The sequence below is a fragment of the Asparagus officinalis genome, chromosome 2 (genome assembly GCF_001876935.1).
Source record: "Asparagus officinalis chromosome 2, Aspof.V1, whole genome shotgun sequence".
NCBI classification, from domain to species: domain Eukaryota; kingdom Viridiplantae; phylum Streptophyta; class Magnoliopsida; order Asparagales; family Asparagaceae; genus Asparagus; species Asparagus officinalis.
In genome coordinates, this window is record NC_033795.1 from 3,750,383 (window position 1) to 3,769,756 (window position 19,374).

General features: G+C 40.7%; 2 protein-coding genes and 1 pseudogene across 2 annotated transcripts in view; 1 reads left to right on the plus strand and 2 right to left on the minus strand.

Moving 5' to 3' along the window:
* Positions 3,107 to 9,937, minus strand: LOC109829699 (CTD nuclear envelope phosphatase 1 homolog). The gene is made up of 7 exons (XM_020396740.1): positions 9,883 to 9,937; positions 8,541 to 8,809; positions 6,555 to 6,683; positions 6,358 to 6,478; positions 6,182 to 6,263; positions 3,578 to 3,731; positions 3,107 to 3,490 (listed from the first exon to the last, which is right to left on the minus strand). The coding sequence occupies exons 1-7, from the start codon at positions 9,935 to 9,937 to the stop codon at positions 3,356 to 3,358; spliced, it is 945 nt and encodes a 314-aa protein (XP_020252329.1). The 3' UTR covers positions 3,107 to 3,355.
* LOC109829972 lies at positions 10,044 to 12,605 on the plus strand (annotated as a pseudogene).
* The window catches only part of LOC109829973 (serine/threonine-protein kinase ppk15-like), a 3,770-nt gene continuing 1,564 nt past the window's right edge, over positions 17,169 to 19,374 (minus strand). The window contains 4 exon segments of the mRNA XM_020397085.1: positions 17,169 to 17,566; positions 17,710 to 17,853; positions 18,259 to 18,537; positions 18,878 to 18,985. Of these exon segments, the coding sequence (XP_020252674.1) occupies positions 17,390 to 17,566; positions 17,710 to 17,853; positions 18,259 to 18,537; positions 18,878 to 18,985 (708 nt within the window). The 3' untranslated portion in view covers positions 17,169 to 17,389.

Consider the following 19,374-nt stretch of genomic DNA (forward strand, 5'->3'; position numbering starts at 1 on the left):
TATATATATATATATATATATATATATATATATATATATATATATATATGGGAAATATGTAACTAAGGTGACACCTTAGGTTGCACCTAAGGATGCGCGATCTGGACCGTCCATTCAACATTACTCAAATAAATCTCAGCCCTATTTCAAAAACTACCCCACAATTAATTCCCTACCCCTGCCCTCCGTCCAAAACAACTCCCCCAAATCACGATTCACACACCTGATCTCAAATAAATCTCCTCCGCCTCTCCTCCTCCTCTCAAGTTCAATACACACTGAATACAATCATGCTGCAAAAGGGGCAACTGCTTGAAAACTTAAACAAATAAATTCAGGATCAAGGTCTCAGATTTCTCTACTTCCAATTCTCAATCTTAACAGAATTTATATCGCCATGTCATGATAATTAAAATGGAAACAGAAGAATTAATAGATCCAGATCAAAACAACATTAATTTCACCCAAAAAAAGGCAATAAATTCAAATCATCAGCTATCATATTAAACAGAATACTAACACAAACAGTGCAAATACATCAAACGTACCTCTACTCAAAACCATAAAAGCACACAAGTCAACTTCGTGTGGGGTGGGTGGGGGCTTACAGAGAACTCAAGCTCCCTTTTCGCGCCGCGTATCGATAGCGGTTAGCGTTTCGAAAGTAGCTGAGGGCGAGGTGAGCGAACCTATAAAGCAGTAGGCTCATCACGAGGACACCGTCGGCGATTTGAGCCTGGGGCGTCCAGCGGTGTAGAATCAGCATTTGCTCCCTCCGCCTGCGGAGTAGGTCCGCCTCCCTCCGCCTCGGACGGGGCCTCCGCCGCCTCATCCCCAGCCGGCCGCGATCCTGGGCCCACCGTGTCGGGCGGCTGCGGCGACGGCGGATGCCGCTTTGGGACTGCGAGCTTCCCTTCGCCATCGCCGATCTTTGATTGAGTAGTGAAGGAGAAGTAAATTGGGGATCTTGCTGCTGTATACTATAGGGTTCTTGTGTTGACTCTGGCCGGCCTGTGGACTTCTGGAGCTGCGGTCTGGTGATCCGGCGGAGCAGATTAGTAGGGACACGTGGCCGTGTTTGGTGCTGTAGAGAGGCAGAGTGAGGAGCTCGTAGACTCGTAACGGTGACTCAATAAGGACTGAGGAGATTAAAGGAGTGGAAATAGTTAATTAATAAGTATATTTTTAACACGTTCGATACCATTAATTTTCAGTCCTATTTCATTTTGATACCCCAAATTTTCCGTTTAAATCCGGTTTAACAACACATTGATACCTAACATATCTGTTAACTTTTATGTTGTTTGTATATAGATCCCTTGTTTGATCAGATTTTTATTTTATCCATCTATTGATGCACAGACATCCATTTCTCTTCCTTCAGTTATATTATGGCGTATTGGTGTGACATATTTGTTGTAAAAAATTCAACATATAAACGCAATTCCTCTTCACATTTTACCAAGTTAAAATTAATGTAATGCAAAAGATTGAGTTGGATCATAACGGCAACTTTGTTCGCCTCTATCAAGTTTTAACCAGGATCATAATTTGTTGTTGTCGACATTAAAGATGAAAATGGAATCTACACTAAAGAACTACTAGGATGGGACCTACATTCTTATAAAGAAAAGGAGAAAAAGAAGAATAATAATAATAATAATAAAGGCCGGAGACCAATAATTAAGACAAGTGAGGAATGCATTCAAAGTGAAAAGCTACATCTGGAAGAGTAATGTGCAAGTTTGCATGAATGATGAATGTGTACATATATCATTCAACACCCAGCGAAAAATAAACTTGAAACCTGAGGTTATAAGAGTGAGAAATACTAGCGGGGGGTTGGTTACAAGCACCGTTGCTTCAGGAGTCCGGCAGAGCAAGGGCCCAAACGGCCCAGGAGATTTTCCGGCACTTTGTTCGGGAAGGGTGGGTCCCACATGGACCCGCTGCAGCTCTGTCATTCTTCCGCCGGTTCCAAGAATGAGGGGTGCATAGGATATGTGGGACCCGCCCTCCAGAAAGTTACCGGGAGATCTGCCGAGCTTGAGGGTCGACGTTAATCTCTTGTTCCGCCGGCTTCCTAAAAGCAACGTCTCGTGACACGGACCGTGTTCCTAGGCTGCGCTTTTAAACTGTTCCAAGAGTCAAAAAAAAAATTCACTCGGGGAGTATATAGACTCGGACGATAGTACAGAGCTTTATGTGCACCGGTAGAACTATAGGAGTCTATTTGCAATTAACATCTTCTTGTGCATCTTTCTTTCATTTATGTTTTGCTTGTGAAAGAAAAGTCTTAGATGTCGATGATTATGAACAACAATAAACGTGTTTAATGAATCTGTTTGAGGTTTTTTTTTCTACTTTTTATGCATCTCCAATAATATCCTTTTGTGTGTGTGTGTGTGGAATGCTTCGGTCAAGGCATGACTGTATCATGAATCAGTTCCAGTTAAAACAAGATCGGCATCAATTGTTATCGTAGGATGAACTCATTAGCATTTGTAATCAACAAATTTAAGACTCTTTCTCCTTTGTAATGCCATAAATCTTTTCTGTTCATGGTAACACAGACATTTGGAGATTTGTTGCACAGCCATTAGCCAGAATATATTGAAGAATACGCTTCTTTTGTGGAACTAAAGAATAGAGTACTTCTGTTGATGGTAACATGATGAAGACAATGATACTGATGAAAAAGGAAAAAAAAAAATAGCTCGTGGTGAATAATTTTTGTATCAAGATTTATCCTGATTCACTATAAAATATATAGTTAGCTTTTTCATTACAAGAGAAATCTAAACGAAGACTTTATGTTCCAGTTTTTTCATTACAGCTTTAAAGATCATACATTAAATCCCTAATTGCATTCATATTCAGATAGAATTACTAGATAATGTTTTGTTCTTCATGTCTTCTATTATTTTCAACTAGTGTGTGTGTGCGCGGGTGCGCGCAAATTAGGAACATAGTATTACAGCCACACCTCTTGAATCAAACACCAAAGCAAATTTAAAATATCTCTAGATCTAAGACCTGCATATGGAAAAGCTTGTGCAACAACACGAACATAGTTATTTCATACATGTTCAACTAACCATCAACATTCAAAAAAAAAAAATCTTAGAATTATATATAAACATTTTTACAGCATAACAAGTTAATTCTTTTTCTACGTAAATATAGCGGTACTTTGAGAGAGCACCCTAAAGAATGTGTTAAATTTACAAGCAAATATTGAGACACGAATCACTCAACAGAGCAGCAGATTTCTTTCTCTTCAGTTTTGACAAACAATTCTTTGATTGCCATCTCAGAATTAATCTCAAAACCCCAACTGAAGAAGGTGAATTAATCACAAAACCCTAACTGAGGAAGGTATGCCGTGCTTTTGAAACCACTCGGGCATGTGAAACCTTTCATATAACACAGGCCTCACATCCTTCTGAAGGGACAGATGCTTTAGAAGTGGAAGAAGAACCCCCATAAGCTGCAAGATTTGAGAAACACTGAGATTGAGCATTTTTTTTTAAAGCTGATTTTTTCATTGATATTGGAAAATCAATATCGGGTTTACCTGCCCATCATAAGGCTGACCAGCAGAGAATGGGATGCACGGTATTCCATTAAGAGGTTGCAGCAAGAAACTAAAGGGATTGTTGTCGACAATAACAATTCGACATAGATCTTTTGATATGCACGATAGATCCTTCACGTGTTCCCTGTATTCCCTGATTCATGAAATGTAACTCTTATCAGATGATGTTTAAGGTGCACAAATATTAGTGCAATCAATATAGGAGCGGTCTGTAGATAGCATTATAGCAAGGTCTGTAATTGGACTCTACTATAAGAAGTACGACAAATAAAATGCTAGTGCGCGCTTCCACATGCTTCTTGACATTCACAAAAGAAACATTCTCCTCTTTCACGCATAAGTAGAAGGTTTGCAGATCTTATGATTTTGATACATAGAACAATCTTTGGACTCAAACATAAGAGGTTCAGCCTATGAAACATATATACTGACATGCGATTCAGGAAAAAGCAAGAACATGATATGAGACAGGGCAATCCCTCCAAAAGAAAAAGGAGGCACAATGATATCATGCTAGAATCATATAATATTAAAGAGAGATTTCATACTTAAGACCAATACACAAACATGTTGATGAACCAAGGTGTCGAAAACTATATCTAATAATGTAAAACATAAAATGTTCACATATATGCTAAATATTGATATATCACATATATTTATGATTGTGCAAGTGGAATAGACTTTGGCTTCTCAATTTTCTACAACATGGCATATCCTCCAATTACTTCTATTTATATAGCTATTTGTGTGTGTGTGTGTGTGTGTGTGGGGGGGGGGGGGGGGGGCCAAATTATTGTCTTAAGTAAATAAATATCACAAACATGTAATTGTGAATTAAAAAAGTTAGGACATGTTTAGGAAGTATTCAGAAAGTGTCCAAATTAAAATGTTTTAAAAGTACATATATGTTTGAGAAGTACCCAACACGTATTCGAGGAGTGATCAAAAAATTATCAATACCCAAGGTGTAGGCTTGTCCAACATAAGTACAATCTCATAATAGAGGAAATCGTACTAAATGGAATGCAACAAATAAAGTGTAGGTTTAAGCGCATCTCTTGTCAATCACGAAAGAACTAGTCTCTTCTTTCAAATAAATATGTTCCTCTTCCTCAAGAAGCCTTTTTAAGTTCTCTCTCTTTTATTATTTGTAGGCTTGTAACTTTATGCTTTAGTATATGGAACAGATTTTGATATAAAGCTACCCACCAATGTCTTTTGATGTTAAGATTACCGGTGTACCACTTAAGAAACCTCATCTTTTAAGCTGATTTTGTAATTAAGACTACAACTAAATAATAATTTTTACTTAGTTGTAGACACCAACACTGGTAAAGATTCTAGCATGGTTGGTTGCAGATTAGTAGCTCGGCACAAATATCATTTCATGATGTCACCTAGTTGCTAATTGCTCTATTTCATAAAATTAGTTCATGTAATGAGAATCTGCAGATTCTACTGGTATCTATACATGGCTTGGTTTGCGTATCTACTGTCCAGCTCATAAAAAGTGATCCCCAAATTTGCAGTAAATATCTGTGCCTCTTCACCGTTGAAATACATGCAGAAAGGATATCTAATTAGCTGAATGAATGTAACATAATACATAAAGTCTTTAGAAATAACTTTCATGAGATCTCTATAGCCTAGCCCATCAATTTAAAAACCTCTGCAAAATGATATAGTTACAGCTAAAATTTGCCAACGACCAAATAAAAAAAAATACTGAACAACGCTGCTGAGAGAGTTTTTCAAAGATTCACATAATACTTACGCCAAAATATTGGCTGTAAGATCACAAGAATATTTAAAAAGGAAAAATGAATTACATCAGAATGAAGCCTCTTCCACGAAATATTGTCAAATAAAGGGGATGACTGAAAAAGGACAATGAACAGACCAAGACATGAACAGCTATGAAAAAGGACAAAATGTACGACTATATATATTTTTGTCTAAATATCAAAATATATGTATATTTTAGTTTATATTGAAAGATAAACAACAATCTTCATTTATACATAAAATTTGAGGTAAAAGACAACTGAGAGTCAAAAATGTCAATAGTTTACAGGAGATGTATCCTACATATCATGATCATCACAGCACTTGTGAGCCTTACCAAAAAAATATGTTAAAACAGCCTTATAAAAAACATAAATAATACATGCTCAAGTTTCCCAAAAAGTTTGGAAGAGAACTATCAAGAACGCACAAACTCATATCGTTACCACATACAATTAAAATTGAGATAACGAGAATAGAGAATCTTGTTTTTGCAGTGGAGATAATTAAGCTGAACTCCATGTGTTGTATTCCTTCAATGTTGTTATAGTCTTATAGATGCAAAACTACTAATGCAATGCATAGATGTACTTAGTACATAAATTGTACAGTATGCTAACTTGCATACACTATTGTCAGGGATGATATGATATAGAAATGATATGCAAGAAGCGCATTTACCGTCATAAATAAATCAAGCTGCATATTTAAACTTTTTTTGGTTATATAACTGAAAATATAGCTAGCAGTGCAAAAGAAACTGCAAATACTCAAATGTACAAACTAATAGCTTACGTGCTAACTGTTGCTGGGCGATAGAGACGATGACTGAATCTATTCCCAACATCTATTTTATCAACAAGAGGCCTAGCATAACCTGAAACAGAACCCAGGAACATGAAAAACTGGATACATGTTTACGAACTAAGGAGAGACTACAAAACAAAAAAGAAGAGTCAGAGGTATCAGACCTTCTAGGCCAGCAGTGAAGAGAACAAGATCAGCAAATTCACTAGTTTGATGTAAGAATTCATGCAATCCAGGACGTTCAAACACAGTAACATGATTCACCTTTTGTTTACCTTCGACATCCTTTCGTAAAGAAATGTGAATCGGGGTTTCAATTGGTTCAAAATATGCTACAAATCGAAACGCGAAAGAGATGTACCTTGTCCACAGATAAGCATTCAAGCTCAAAGCACTTGAGTCCTGCTTCAATTGCCTGATTGCGGACTATAGCAGGCAGACTAGAAGACTCATATGCACATACTAAAGTCTCATCCAAGTCCAGAACCACCTGCGATAAAGTTATAATTTGGATTAAACTTGAGGAAATACTTATTAAACGCTCATATTAGTATAGGTGACGACAATATCACTGATTAGTCGGAATAAGCTAAAGGAAAGAAAACCAAAATATGACTTTTTGCACGTCTCAGGTCACAAACATGAGTATCCCATCCACCACCCCCACAAAAAAAGAAAAAGAAAAAGAAAAAAGCCCCCAATTAGTTTGAATAAGATTGCATTTACATAAGCTGATAATTTTGTTTAAACTTTGACAAGGCTATCCCTTAAGTTGTTATTTCTTAGAGCAACTCCAACCATTGGCTCCATTTTGGAGTCCCCACTAAAGCATATTCTAAGGAATATGCCAAAATAGAGCTTTGCAACTCCAATCACACTCCTCCATTTCCAACTCCATTTCAATTTCTCTCCATTTAACAATTCTTTTACTTAATTTAAAAATATATAAAAATTATAAACTAATAATTAAATAGACATAAGTGGATATCTAAAAGTAGTTAGTTAGTTTGAAGGGTAAATTAGGAATTTTTTGGGTGAATATTGATATATATATACAGATTTTATATTTTAATATTAGTCTCATTTTGAAGGTATCGACGAGACATTTCCAATGATATTATTTTTATTAAAAATATTTAATATATTAATATATATATACACATATTTTAAATAAGTAAAAAATAATAATGGGACACAAGTAGAATGGGCTGCCAACTTCCATGGCCACGTCAGCCTTGAGAGTCTCCTTCAGAGCTTGCTGCCCTTGCTCTTAGGAGCTCCCAAGCATTAAAAATTTTTTTTTACAAAACCCCCTTACTTTTAAACCCTAGCCTTAAAAAAATATTTTTTTTTTACGAAAAAGTCTTTGGCCTTTGTATCTTTGCAAAAGAAGTGAGGTTTTTTTGATAGAAGAGGGGTTTTTTTGATATTGATAGAGCTCCTAACTAGGAGCTTGTTGGAGCTCCATAAAATAAGGAGTTGCTCCCAAGGCTTATTTTTATAATTTTTTATTTCAAAATGCTTGAGAGTTCTTGAGAGCTTGCTGACTAGGATTCCCAACTGGGAGCTTGATGCACTTGCTCTAAGAGCATCTCCAAGGGGCCGGAAAAATCCGGCCCCTTAGCTAGATTAAGGGAGAATGAAGGGGAAGGTGCTCCAAGGGGCCGGAAAACTTTCCCCTTCACCCCAAACCCCTTAACTCCCTCCCCAAATTAAGGGGAAGGTTAAAGTCCCTTAACCTTCCCCTTATAATTTTATATTAATATTTTCTTTTTAAATGAAGTTAATGTATAGTTAATTAAATTTAGTTAATATATAGTTAATGTATAATTAATACTTTTAACATGATTTATATAAATTAATTATTATATAAATTAATTATTTATTAAAATTTAATATGATTAATTAATTTAATAATTATATAAGATAATTTCTTACTTTAAATTAATTATTTATTTAATTTTAGTTATTAATATTTAATTATTTATTCATTTATAAATAAACCATATATTTAATTAACTCTTAATCTATAAAATTAAAACACTAAATATGAATAATTAAGGGGTAAGAGGACTTTTAAGAAGGAACCATTGGAGGAGAACATCCCCCTCCCTTAAAACTCCCCCTAGATTAAGGGACATTGTAAGGATCCCTTGGAGATGCTCTTAGGCCTTGAGCTTAGTGTAACAAAATTCAAACCAAAAAACACCTACAAAATCAAACTTTTTTTTTTTTGCTTTCAATTAAGTTAGTACACCAAAAACATGATCCTTTTTAGAATTTCAGTGACAAGCTAAAAACTAGTGAATTCAATTCCGAAGCGATATCGATTACGCCCTAGAGTTACCGTGAGCTTATCGAGGGCATCAGCGGGCAGCGGGGGCCGCGGCGGGAGGCGGCGGTGGCGTCGGCCTGCGCATCGGCCGGAGAGGAGTGAAGGCGGCGGAGGAGGAGGAGAGGAGGTGGTGGCGGATCCGACGAAGGAGAGGAGCTGAGTCAACGACGACGGGGTCAACCTCAGGATCTGGATCAGAACACCTAGAAACCCCAGCACCGCCCTCCAAGCTCGGCCGTCCGTGTTCTTCCGCGGGGCGGGAACGAGTCGGCGGCCGCCAGCTCAGACATCGGCGGCGGTAGGGCACGTGCGGTGGTGAGTGGTGAGGGGTGGGATTGACGAGCGAGATGATGGGAGGGGAAGGAGGGAGGACATCAATCATCGCTGTGGCTGGGACCCACTGGAGCTCGGAGTGTGATGGTTGATCGGACAGAAAATGACCGGGTCTGCGGGAACCGATCGTGACTCCTGACTTTCTATTGGTTGAGATCAATGGTGGACGCTGGACGGGGTTTATGTTTGGATGGTCAGATCGTGGTCGAAATGCAATAGGTCTTTCAGTAGGGAGGGTACTTTTGAGTTCGTCTTGGCGATGGCTCCCTGGAAAGAATCCAACCAAGCAGTGGTCTTTAAAATTTGCTGAACGGGTATTTTTTGCATACATAACCCTCAAATCAGGGTATTCGCAAATCTACCATCAATTCTCTGAATTAGCAAAATGATCCCTTAACTTATTAATAAGCCTCCAACGTTGATAGGAGTGCAATGTCAAGTTATCGGTAAAATAGTCAAATATTTACTCGTTTTGTCCAACAAAATTTATAATTAATTGATTTGCTAAACATTTTCTGAAATTGATGATGTGGAAGGTAGTTAAAATACGCAGATTTAGGCCAAATTTGCAAATACGCATGATGTAAGGGGTATATATACACCTAAGCCTACTTTTCTTTTGGAAAAAGTACTGGGCCGTGCTTCATTTCGGGCGATACTTTGGCGGAAAATTTACCCTTTTTATCCCACAGTCCTAAACAGGCCCAACCGAAACGAAGTCTAACTCCAATCCACTAACTCTATCTCCGCGAGACACCACACCCACCCCTCTCATTCCTCATCAAAACCCTAGGCCCCAAACTCCAAACCCTAGAGAGGGGGGAGAGAGACCGAAGAAGTCGCCATGGTTTTCAGGATCCGGAGTCTGCACCGCGCGTGGTGATCGACGTCCGCCACCACATGCTCGGCCGCCTGGCGTCGATCGTGGCCAAGGTAGCTCCTCAACGGCCAGCGCGTCGTCGTCGTCGGTGCGCAGGAGATCGCGCTCTCCGGCGGCCTCGTTCGCCAGAAGATGAAGTACCTGCGGTTCTTGAGGAAGAGGATGAAACCAAAGCCCTCCCACTGGCCCCATCCATTCCGGCTGCTCCAGCCAAGATCCTCTGGCGAACGGTCGCGGTAACGATTCTTGGATTCTCTCAATGTTTTTCGATCTCTTAGGGTTTTTTTTCAGGTTCTAGGGTTTGGGTTCTGTACAGGATGATCCGCACCAAGACGAAGAGGGGAGCGGCGGCGCTGGCGGGCTCAAGGCTTACGAGGAGTGCCGCCGCCGTACGACAAGGTGAAGAGGATGGTGGTCCCGGATGCGCTTAAGTGAGTCGTACTTGTTTCCGTTTTGGTAAATGTTTGTTTTTTGTATGATTTTGGGGAAATGGTGTTAAAAAAGTGATTATATTTTCTGTTATCCTTGTAGGGTTTTGAGGTTGCAGGCTGGGCATAAGTACTGCTTGCTCGGGAGGCTCTCGTCAGAGGTTGGATGGAATCACTATGAGACCATCAAGGTCAGATTAAGATTTGATGTGCATCCTTTCACTGTAAAAATTTATGCTTTGGTAATTTAATCGTAAATGCAATCACTGATTCAATTTGCAAATGTGTATGAACTGTAAACCCCAAGTTTATGATTTCCATCTTATGTATTGATGTGTTGGTTACATGGGCAACCATTGCAATGTATCTAGTCTTAGTATTATCAACTTGGAAATATTAGTGATTTGCTTGCTAATGTCAAAGTTTAAACATGGGAAAAGATGTCATTTCTCTTCACAGCCCTATTCTCTAATACATCAAATATGGACACCCACGAGATGTTTGCACATTATCGAATATGACATCCTGGTAGTTACTAACTAGCTCAAATATATTGCAGATATTTAGAGTTTTCCTGTTTGGTATCTGACATTTAGAAGACTGAAACTTGCTAAAAGCTGTCTTCAATGTTATCAAGGACATCGAAAGGGTTGGTACATCACCATATCACAAGTAAATGTTACATATAATTAATAAATATCACACAACAATTTTACAAAAAAAGTGAGATAATACACAATAATCACGAAGTTGTAGTAAACTGCAATAAATGTGACACTTAATGAAGCTTCATAAATGTTACAACACTAAACCAAGTGGCACATTTATTGCAACTTTGTGACATTTATAAACTGTATTATGTGAGGTGGAACAGAAGTGGATGTGAAGGAATAAATAGGTGGAGCGAAGGTGGAGATGAGAGAGGGAGGAAGAGGTAGATGGGACGAAGGTGGAGGTGGAGGAAATGAGGGAGGAAGATGAGAAGTAAAGTAGTATTTTAGAGTTATGCGATAGAAAAAGAAAGAGAGAAGGAGAATAGGAGGAGGAGAAGTAAATGGTATTTTTGAAGAGTTGGAGGAGGAGGAGAAAGGGAGCAAGGAAGATGAGTAGTAAAACGAGATGAGGAAAGGAGGAAGGAAGATGAGAAGTAAAATGGTATTTTAGAATTATGCAAAAGAAAGAGAAATAGATAAGGAGAGAGGAGCAGAAGTGGAGCAAAGAAGATGATGAAAGGGAAAGTTGACAAAGAAATGAGATTGGAGACAAAAAAGGATAAAAGAGGAAACAAAAAAAGAGGGGTGAGGTTGTAAAGTGATGTTACGGGGCTAACTGAACACGTTTAGCTGCAAGATGTTATGCTCAGATGGCTAAAAAGAATTCCCCCCTAAAAGAATCGATTGGGTTTTTTTATAAGGAAACAACTCTTCAGCATTATGTACATTGAACTTCAATGAGTTCTAATGTTATAGGGGAGAACACGAGGTTCTGAATTCAAATATAAATACACTATGCATTAGCCTGGTTGATTTCTTGCCCCACTATTTTTCATATAGAAAATGATATTTTAATTTTCAATATAAGAATCAATTAATTTTAATTTTTTTAATACAAATGATAATATTACAAACCTATCTTATATGAAATAGATTTTCTTCTAAAACTGGAAGCATCCATATCGTCGTTTTCTTTTTAGTTCCTTTCCTTTTCCTTTTTCATTCTTTATCTTATTCTTAGATTTCTGTTGAGTGAGCAAGCTTCTATTGGTATCTTGCATATTTTCTTAGTTGGATACTTTTGTGCAGAATTTTTAGTACTGAATCCATTAAAAATGCCATTTTATATGTGAATACATGTGTAGAAAAATCTGAAAAGATGCTTTTCTGTTTTACTTCATATACTTTATGAATACTGTTGTAGTCTTTTTGTTATTTCTCGTTTTTTTACATTGATTGGTTTTCCTACCTTTGTGATTAAAACCCTATGGTTGCTGCAAGTAAATGACTGTGCTGCTGTGTTCTCCGTAGGAGCTGGAGAACAAGAGGAAAGAGAAGGCTCAGGTGGCTTATGAAAGGAGGAAGCAGCTTGCAAAGCTCAGGCTGAAGGCTGAAAAGGTTGCTGATGAGAAGCTTGGTTCTCAGCTAGACGTCCTCGCTCCCTTGAAGTACTGAGAATGTTAATGGCTCGAGTTTTTGCTATGGAAAACAAAGAAGAACAAGTGGATATTCCTGTTATTTTACTCTCTTTTAATATCCTCGGCATTAGGTGCTTTTGTTTCGGCTTAGATCAGTCAATTAGCTCTATGTTGTTGGTTTTTGAGGTTCTAGTTTGATTTTTCTCTCGTCTCCTGTCTTTGTTACTCTTGTCTGTTTGGCAATCAAGATGAGGGATTTGAGATTGTAGTTTACTTATTACGTAAATGAGGAATGCATTTATAATTTTGAGGTGGTGAATGCAGCACTTGCGGCATAAAACTGGGCTAATTTTGTATATTCCCTCAACTCTTAAAGGCCCCGTTTGGCAAAGGGTTAATGAAGAGGGGTTAAAGAGAAGAATTAATGTACTTAGTCTATTTGATAATCCGAAAGACTAAATTATTAACCGTTAAATAAGTTTTATTTTAGCTCTTATGATTAGTTTTAGTGTTTGGGAATAACAATGATTTTGACTATTTTCTTTATAATTAGAAGGGTTAATTCTTATTCTATCTAAATAGGAGTATTAGTAAACCCCTCATTTTGAGGGGTTAACTCATTTTAACCCCTCTAGAGGGGTTAACTTAACCCTTTTATATTTTTTATGTTTGGCAAATTATGGATGGTTAACTCACTTTAACCCTTATATAGATTTGTTATGTTTGACAGGTTAAGAAGGGGTTAAGTCTCCTTAAACCCCCCACTTAACCCTTTGCCAAACGGTACCAAATGGTTCAAAATGAACTAAAAAACCAGGTCAGTCGGCCTAGTATTTTTTTTTCTCAAAACAGAAAATAGCCAAAAATTGAACCGCGCTAGACCTGACTACTTCCATGGGTTTGCCGAACAGCCCTGCGTGTCCGGTGTTGCCGTGTTGGTTAGCTGCGAAAAAACTATCGATTCGTCGGTTGCAGAAACTATATGGTCTTGTACATTTTTATCGCAGGAAAAAAACTTACTTTGGTAAAGTTGCAGCCAACTTCCTTATCTACCCCCTTCAATAGTATTTGATCGCTTCTGCTTCAATTTGCATCAAGTGTGAATTTATTTGCAGTTTATATCCATCTCAAAATAGTCTCATGCCTTATTCTCCTCGCGCCGATCAACACAATTTAAAATCATAGCCATTGTCCGGTTAATCGTCGTCGGATGTCTCCCGCTACTCCTACAGCGTGAGCACGACATATCGTTCCTCCGACATCAAAGTACTAAGTCGAGCGGAGCGCCAAAATCGCCTTCTCTCGGTTGAGGGGCAACCGTCCGTATTCCCTGCACGCGAAAGCGCAACACTATTGAGAGAGAAGAATCACAGGGCCCGCACACGCCAGAACATCCGCACCCCACTAGTACCGTTAACCCCTCAGCTCTGCCTAACTCGACTGCACAGCGAAGCCGGAGGGGGTGCTCGTTGGCAGCGTGTACTATCAAGAAAAGCCGCACAAGCACCTCGGGATTCCCGGGCCCAACACAAACATTGTACGCTTGCGCTACGGTCGAACCACGAGCGGACTGATGAAACACATCATCAGACCCCTTCTCCTCTCATCTCGCACGCTCTAGAAACTGCGAGGGACTACGCGCAACCCCCTCGACCTTCAACGCTCTTAGTCATGTCGCCCACGTAGCACCATAGTTCGAGTGGATTAGTCGATGACATCAAGAAGGCGGACGGCGGCGCAGGACGGGGCCTCACTGTCGCCCGAGGCAGTCTCATGGTGCGCTCCTGACTAGCTTGCGGGCGTCCCGAAACCACCGAAGCGCTGCCATCGGCCGCTCACGTCGTGGAATGCAACTCCGTCGCCTCTGTACGGACCCTCGCCCGCTCTTCAGTCCTCAAATCGGAATCCCATCCGAGCTCCCCCCGACCGCGCTCGGGCCCCGTCCGCCTCTGCCGTCGGCGCTCTCCTCGAGAATGCAGCTACCCATCCGCTCGCTGCTCGACACCGGAACGACGTCCAACTACTCCAACCTGCCTCTCGCTGCCCGCGCCTCCGCCGCGGGACCGACTCGCCGCACGACCGCGCCGCCTCCTGCCTGATCGAGTACCAGACTAAGAAGATGATTACCGTCGCCCCGCATCGATACTCACAAAACCTGATCCAGCCGTCTGCCCTCTCGGAGAGACCTCGGCGCGACTACTAGCGGGGCGCTCACGCTCCTCTTTCTCCGGCCTGGCGCGGAAGGGCTCAGACCGCGAACTCCATCGCTACAAACTGCTCGTCGACCGCCTCTGGACAAGGGCGCGGCCTCGTAGGGGACGCCCGACGCGTGCTCGAAGATATGCTCCGCTGCGCGGGTGGAGCGCCGCGCCGCACCATACTCCGTGTCGCATCTCGCGGCGTGCTCTGGGTCGAAGACCGGGACAGGTACGCTGGACGCGCTGAACCTGCTTCGCGAGATGAGGGCAGAGGGGGGTGGGGCTGGACGCCAGCGAGGTGTGCAACGTCACTGATGCGACGGTAACGGAAAGATGGCTAGTGGCCGAGGGAGGCGACAGGCTAGTTGCTGGACGATGAGGAGGAATCCAGGCGTGAGGGCGTGGTCCCTTATGACATGCTGCAGAAGTTTCGCGGCAGACCGCAGGCAGGCTCTTCGCAGGAGGCCGGTGCATTTGTTGCCGAGCGCTGAGTGGAGAGGAATGGGTGCGAGGCGGAACGATCGTCACGTAAGACACGATGATTAGGGTCTAGCGGAGGGAGCATGTGGAGCAATGAGAAGGCGGGGAAGTCTGGATTGGCGGAGATGAAGCGGACAGGGGTCGAGCCGAACGCGGGGGGTTTTTTGGAAAACGGATGCCTACAGAGCGGAGTGAGGTTTCGATATTGGGGAGGGCCGGGGCGGTCGACAAGGGCAGAGCGAAGTTGTTCCTAGAAAATAACGGGAGATGACGGGGGGCTGAGATCTGAATCCGGCTACTGTAGACGAGACGATGATCTGTCGGTGTACGAAACGGGCTGGCTCGTTGGTCAATGCGCAGGCGCTTGATCGGAGAGCTGAAAGCGCCGGAGAACATATCGAGAGGAACGAGCGGTTGTCCGTCCTCAGCCAAGCAGCGCGGAGGGGTCGAGGTAGGCGCGTGGAGTTTTCCGACAGGCGGCGGAGAGCGTGGGAGCGAGTTGAAGGACATATCGGTGTTTCGAAGCATGCTGGATCTTTTCTCGCGGAGTAGAAGGCACAAGAATGTGATCGAAGTGTTCGACGAAATGCGGAGGGCTGGGTTCTTCCCGGACTCTGAGATGATAGCGATAATCTTGAACGCGTACGGGAAGCTGCAGGAGTTCGACAGGGCGGAGGCGTTGTATAGGGAGATGAAGGACGATGGCTGTGTTTTCGACGATAGGGTGCATTTCCAGATGCTGAGTCTTTTAGGGGCGAGACGAGATTTCGAGGGGTTGGAGGCGTTGATCGAGGAGCTGAAAGATGATCGGAATATCGATAAGAAGGAGCTCCGGCTTGTGGCGGCCAATGTGTATGAGAGAGCGAACAAGTTGGATGAAGCAGCGAGGATTGTCGGAGAGATTGGAAAGAGGAGCTCCGATGTTTTAGCATTGGAGTAGAGTTGTGTGAGGGCTGTTTGATGTAGAACGAAAACATTCCTAAATTGTGTATAAACCACGAGTTTAACAAAAGGATTAATACTAACTGAACTCTAAATCTTTTACTAGTTTTATGCAAAAAGTGCGGGTCCTTCCCCATAAATTCCTTTCAAAACATATGAGTTAGTAAAGAGTCTCACACTTTTTTGTTTCTTGTATTTAATATTTGTGGTCTAGCCTACACTGTTCAAGTCTACTGATCCAATGATTGATATTTTTTTAATGCATTATTAATATTTTTGATTTTTGATGCATCATTAATATTTTGTAAACTAGGATCTATTATATGTTGGGCGGTGTGTGTGGGAGAAACGGACGTGGGGACGTGGGGACCACAAACTCACGTGAAGAGATCACCCATGTGAAGATCCACCCGAAGACCCATTGGTTAAAGCTTTGATGCGGTGCAAGCGGTTTGTTCAGCGGTTTTTTGGGTCCACCCGATTGGATCTTATATATACACGATGGTTCTTAGGGTTTAGGAGTGCGAAGTGAGGGGTGCAGGGACTCTTTTGACGGCTGCAGGCTTGCAAGAGAAGGGAGAAAACTTTGCAGCCCGAGGAGAGTTTTGTGAAGAGAGAAAAAGAATTTGGGGGCTGACCTTTTCTTGTGAAGAAAAGCAAGGAGCCTATTTGAGGGTTTAGATTGTGAGAGTTGTAAACCTATTGTATTCTTTTTCACTTTAATAGTAGATCCCCCTCCTTGCCACGTGGACGTAGGCAGTTTGCCGAACCACGTAAAAATTGATTGTTTGAGTTTGTGGCCATTGTAATAGTTTTAGGATCCCTCGACGCGCAGTCCTAGAGCTGACGAGAGGAAGAGCAAATATCCCACTTTGATGGGATATTAGGCTTTCAGATTCTTGTTCCCTTTGAGAAACAAGAATTCTTATCAATCTTTCTCTCTTATTGTGCACCAGAAACTCTGCCGAAATTTCCGCTGCGCACAACATTATAGGATGCCTATTAAGAGAAGCAATTACGATTGGAATGCACTAGATAAATCTATTGCGGGAAATAGAAACTAGCAGAAACAATACATCAAATCAATGTAGCTCCCAAATTTTGCTTCTTACGTCATGTCTGCATTGAGGCTATCGGACGCATACCCTTTTCTCAATATGAGACGTGCTGTGTAGGATAATCCTACTCGATGCAAGAAGGAACTCCTACCGAGGGTGTTAACAATAGCATTCGCTCTGAAACCATATGAATTCAGAAATAAAATTGCTCGCAAACATGTACATACATAAAATATGAACACTTGGGAAGGATATCTATGCATTTGTGGACCTGTAAATATTTACACTCATACACACAAATATGCAACAAACACATTCACACAGAAGCTCGCAGAAAATCCGTACACACAACAAAACTTCACCGCACACATCGATGATGAGAAGAAACAACTTTGGTCAGATTTCTGAGTATCATGAATAAGAAACTGAAAGCCAACGATGCTGCAAAGCTTGACTGGCAGTGGGTCGCCTCTTGGGATTTATCTGGAGCAAAGAATTGAGGAAATCAAGAAATGCTGAATCATTAACTTGCAAGTGATGAGCCAGTGACGATCTTTCGGGTATTAGATACTCCACTTGACCAGTCTCCTGAAAAAAAAAAAACAGAAGATCGTTCATTAATCTTTCAGTGAAAGCAAAAGGAAACATCATATCAAGCATTAGGGACGGTAAAATAGCAGGGACAAGTTATTCCCAGCACAAATAATAAGGGAGGAGGATAATAAATGAACCTCATTCTTGTGATAAAGATCATATGCATCTGTAAAATATTTGTGTGTTTCCTGACCCTTTGAAAGCATTTCCATATCGATAGGACCAAGTACCCCGATTATACGAGCAAGCATCATTGCCAGGGATTCATTTGGAAACAGCACCTGTTGTTGCAAAAAAAAACTTATGGTTCATACAGAGTTGTTCTGTTCTTGAACACCAAATTTTGAGAGGACTACAGAAAATTCTGGAAAATATTGAATAATATATAAAAGGATCGATTCATCCAATGAAAAGTTAGGTCTAGACAATCACGAATCTTTGCATAGCTGTCTTAGGAGACAGAAAAGTTGAGAGCTGATACCCTTGCACAATTTTCTTTCTTTCTTCTTTTAATTTCCTTTTCGAGCTTATAGGCAGGATCAGGTTGATTACAATTTTTTTTAATTTATTTTATTTTATTTTTTTTGGGTGGGGGTGGGTGGGGTGGGGGGGGGGCATCATAAAATCTTAAGTTTAGAAGGAATGAAGCTGCCCACAATCTTTTGCTAGGGAAAAATAATACTTACTTCACCATTGTAGAGCTCAGCTAGAATGCAGCCAAGAGACCAAATATCAATCTTCTCATCATAGGGGAGGCCAATAATGACCTCCGGAGCCCTATATGAACGAGATTGTACATACAAGCACAAGTTGTCTGTCTGAAAGCAGCTGCTTCCAAGATCAATAATCTTAACTTCACATCTGCTGTAGCTCCTGATCAGAATGTTCTCCGGCTTTAAATCACAGTGAATTATTCTCAAATTATGCAGGTATTCCAGGGCCTCTAAACACTGGCAGGCTATAGCCTGAAAAAGAAGAATTTCAAGAAAATCAAATCACTGTCTGCATAAGTGTTTCATCATTATTAGCATGCCATATGCTTTCTTATTATTACTAGATAAATTAATAGACGATCAAATGATGAATGCATAATATTTATATGCCCTACAAGTAGCAGACTAAATAATAGTCTATTCAAAAAGATAACATCAAATGTTTGTCACAGGACAAGTACTACAGCCAAACCAGTTGATGCATAGCATAGTTATCAGAAAAGGACAACAAATTAAAATCATATCAAATGTGTGTTAACCTTATAAAATATCTTCATCATGCTGCAAAAGAGTAGAAAACAGTTAAGCTTACCTGCAGCCTTGGCAATGTGAAATACACCTCTCCGCCAGACTCCTCATTGTATTTCTGAAATTCATAAAGGTTTGCTCGAAGCAACTCACAGACGATAAAAAGATGCTCCTGTAGGATTTTGCCAGATCAAAAGTGAGAAAAAGAATTACTCAAAGATATACTTACTATTGTCTAAACGTATCCCACTCCAATACATTGGAGCATAGTACAGAAGCATAGGAAACCAGCTTCACTATTCTACCTATGTTCATCGTCTTAGAACTCTATATGCAGTACTTCACTTATACTGCTAGCTCTAGACCTGCATCCATTGTCCCTATGGATGTGTGGTCCAACTAAATACAACAGTCGATCACTATTGTAAATGCTCGAGACCACAGATAAGATGATACCAATAAATTCTGTACTTACCATGTAATGATTAAAGCTTTCCATATTCAAGCAGCAAACTGCAGAATCTGAACAACAACATAGTCTTCATTCCAAATTTCTTGGGT

Coding starts and splice junctions, on each gene's coding strand:
- LOC109829699 (XM_020396740.1), bottom strand. CDS start 9,937: ATGGATGGGGCCAGTGGGAGGGCTTTGGTTTCATCCTCTTCCTCAAGA. Junction 8,810..9,882: donor CTCTTCCTCAAGAACCGCAG/GTACTTCATCTT, acceptor CCGATGTCTGAG/CTGGCGGCCGCCGACTCGTT. Junction 3,732..6,181: donor CGCCCAGCAACAGTTAGCAC/GTAAGCTATTAG, acceptor TTCATGAATCAG/GGAATACAGGGAACACGTGA.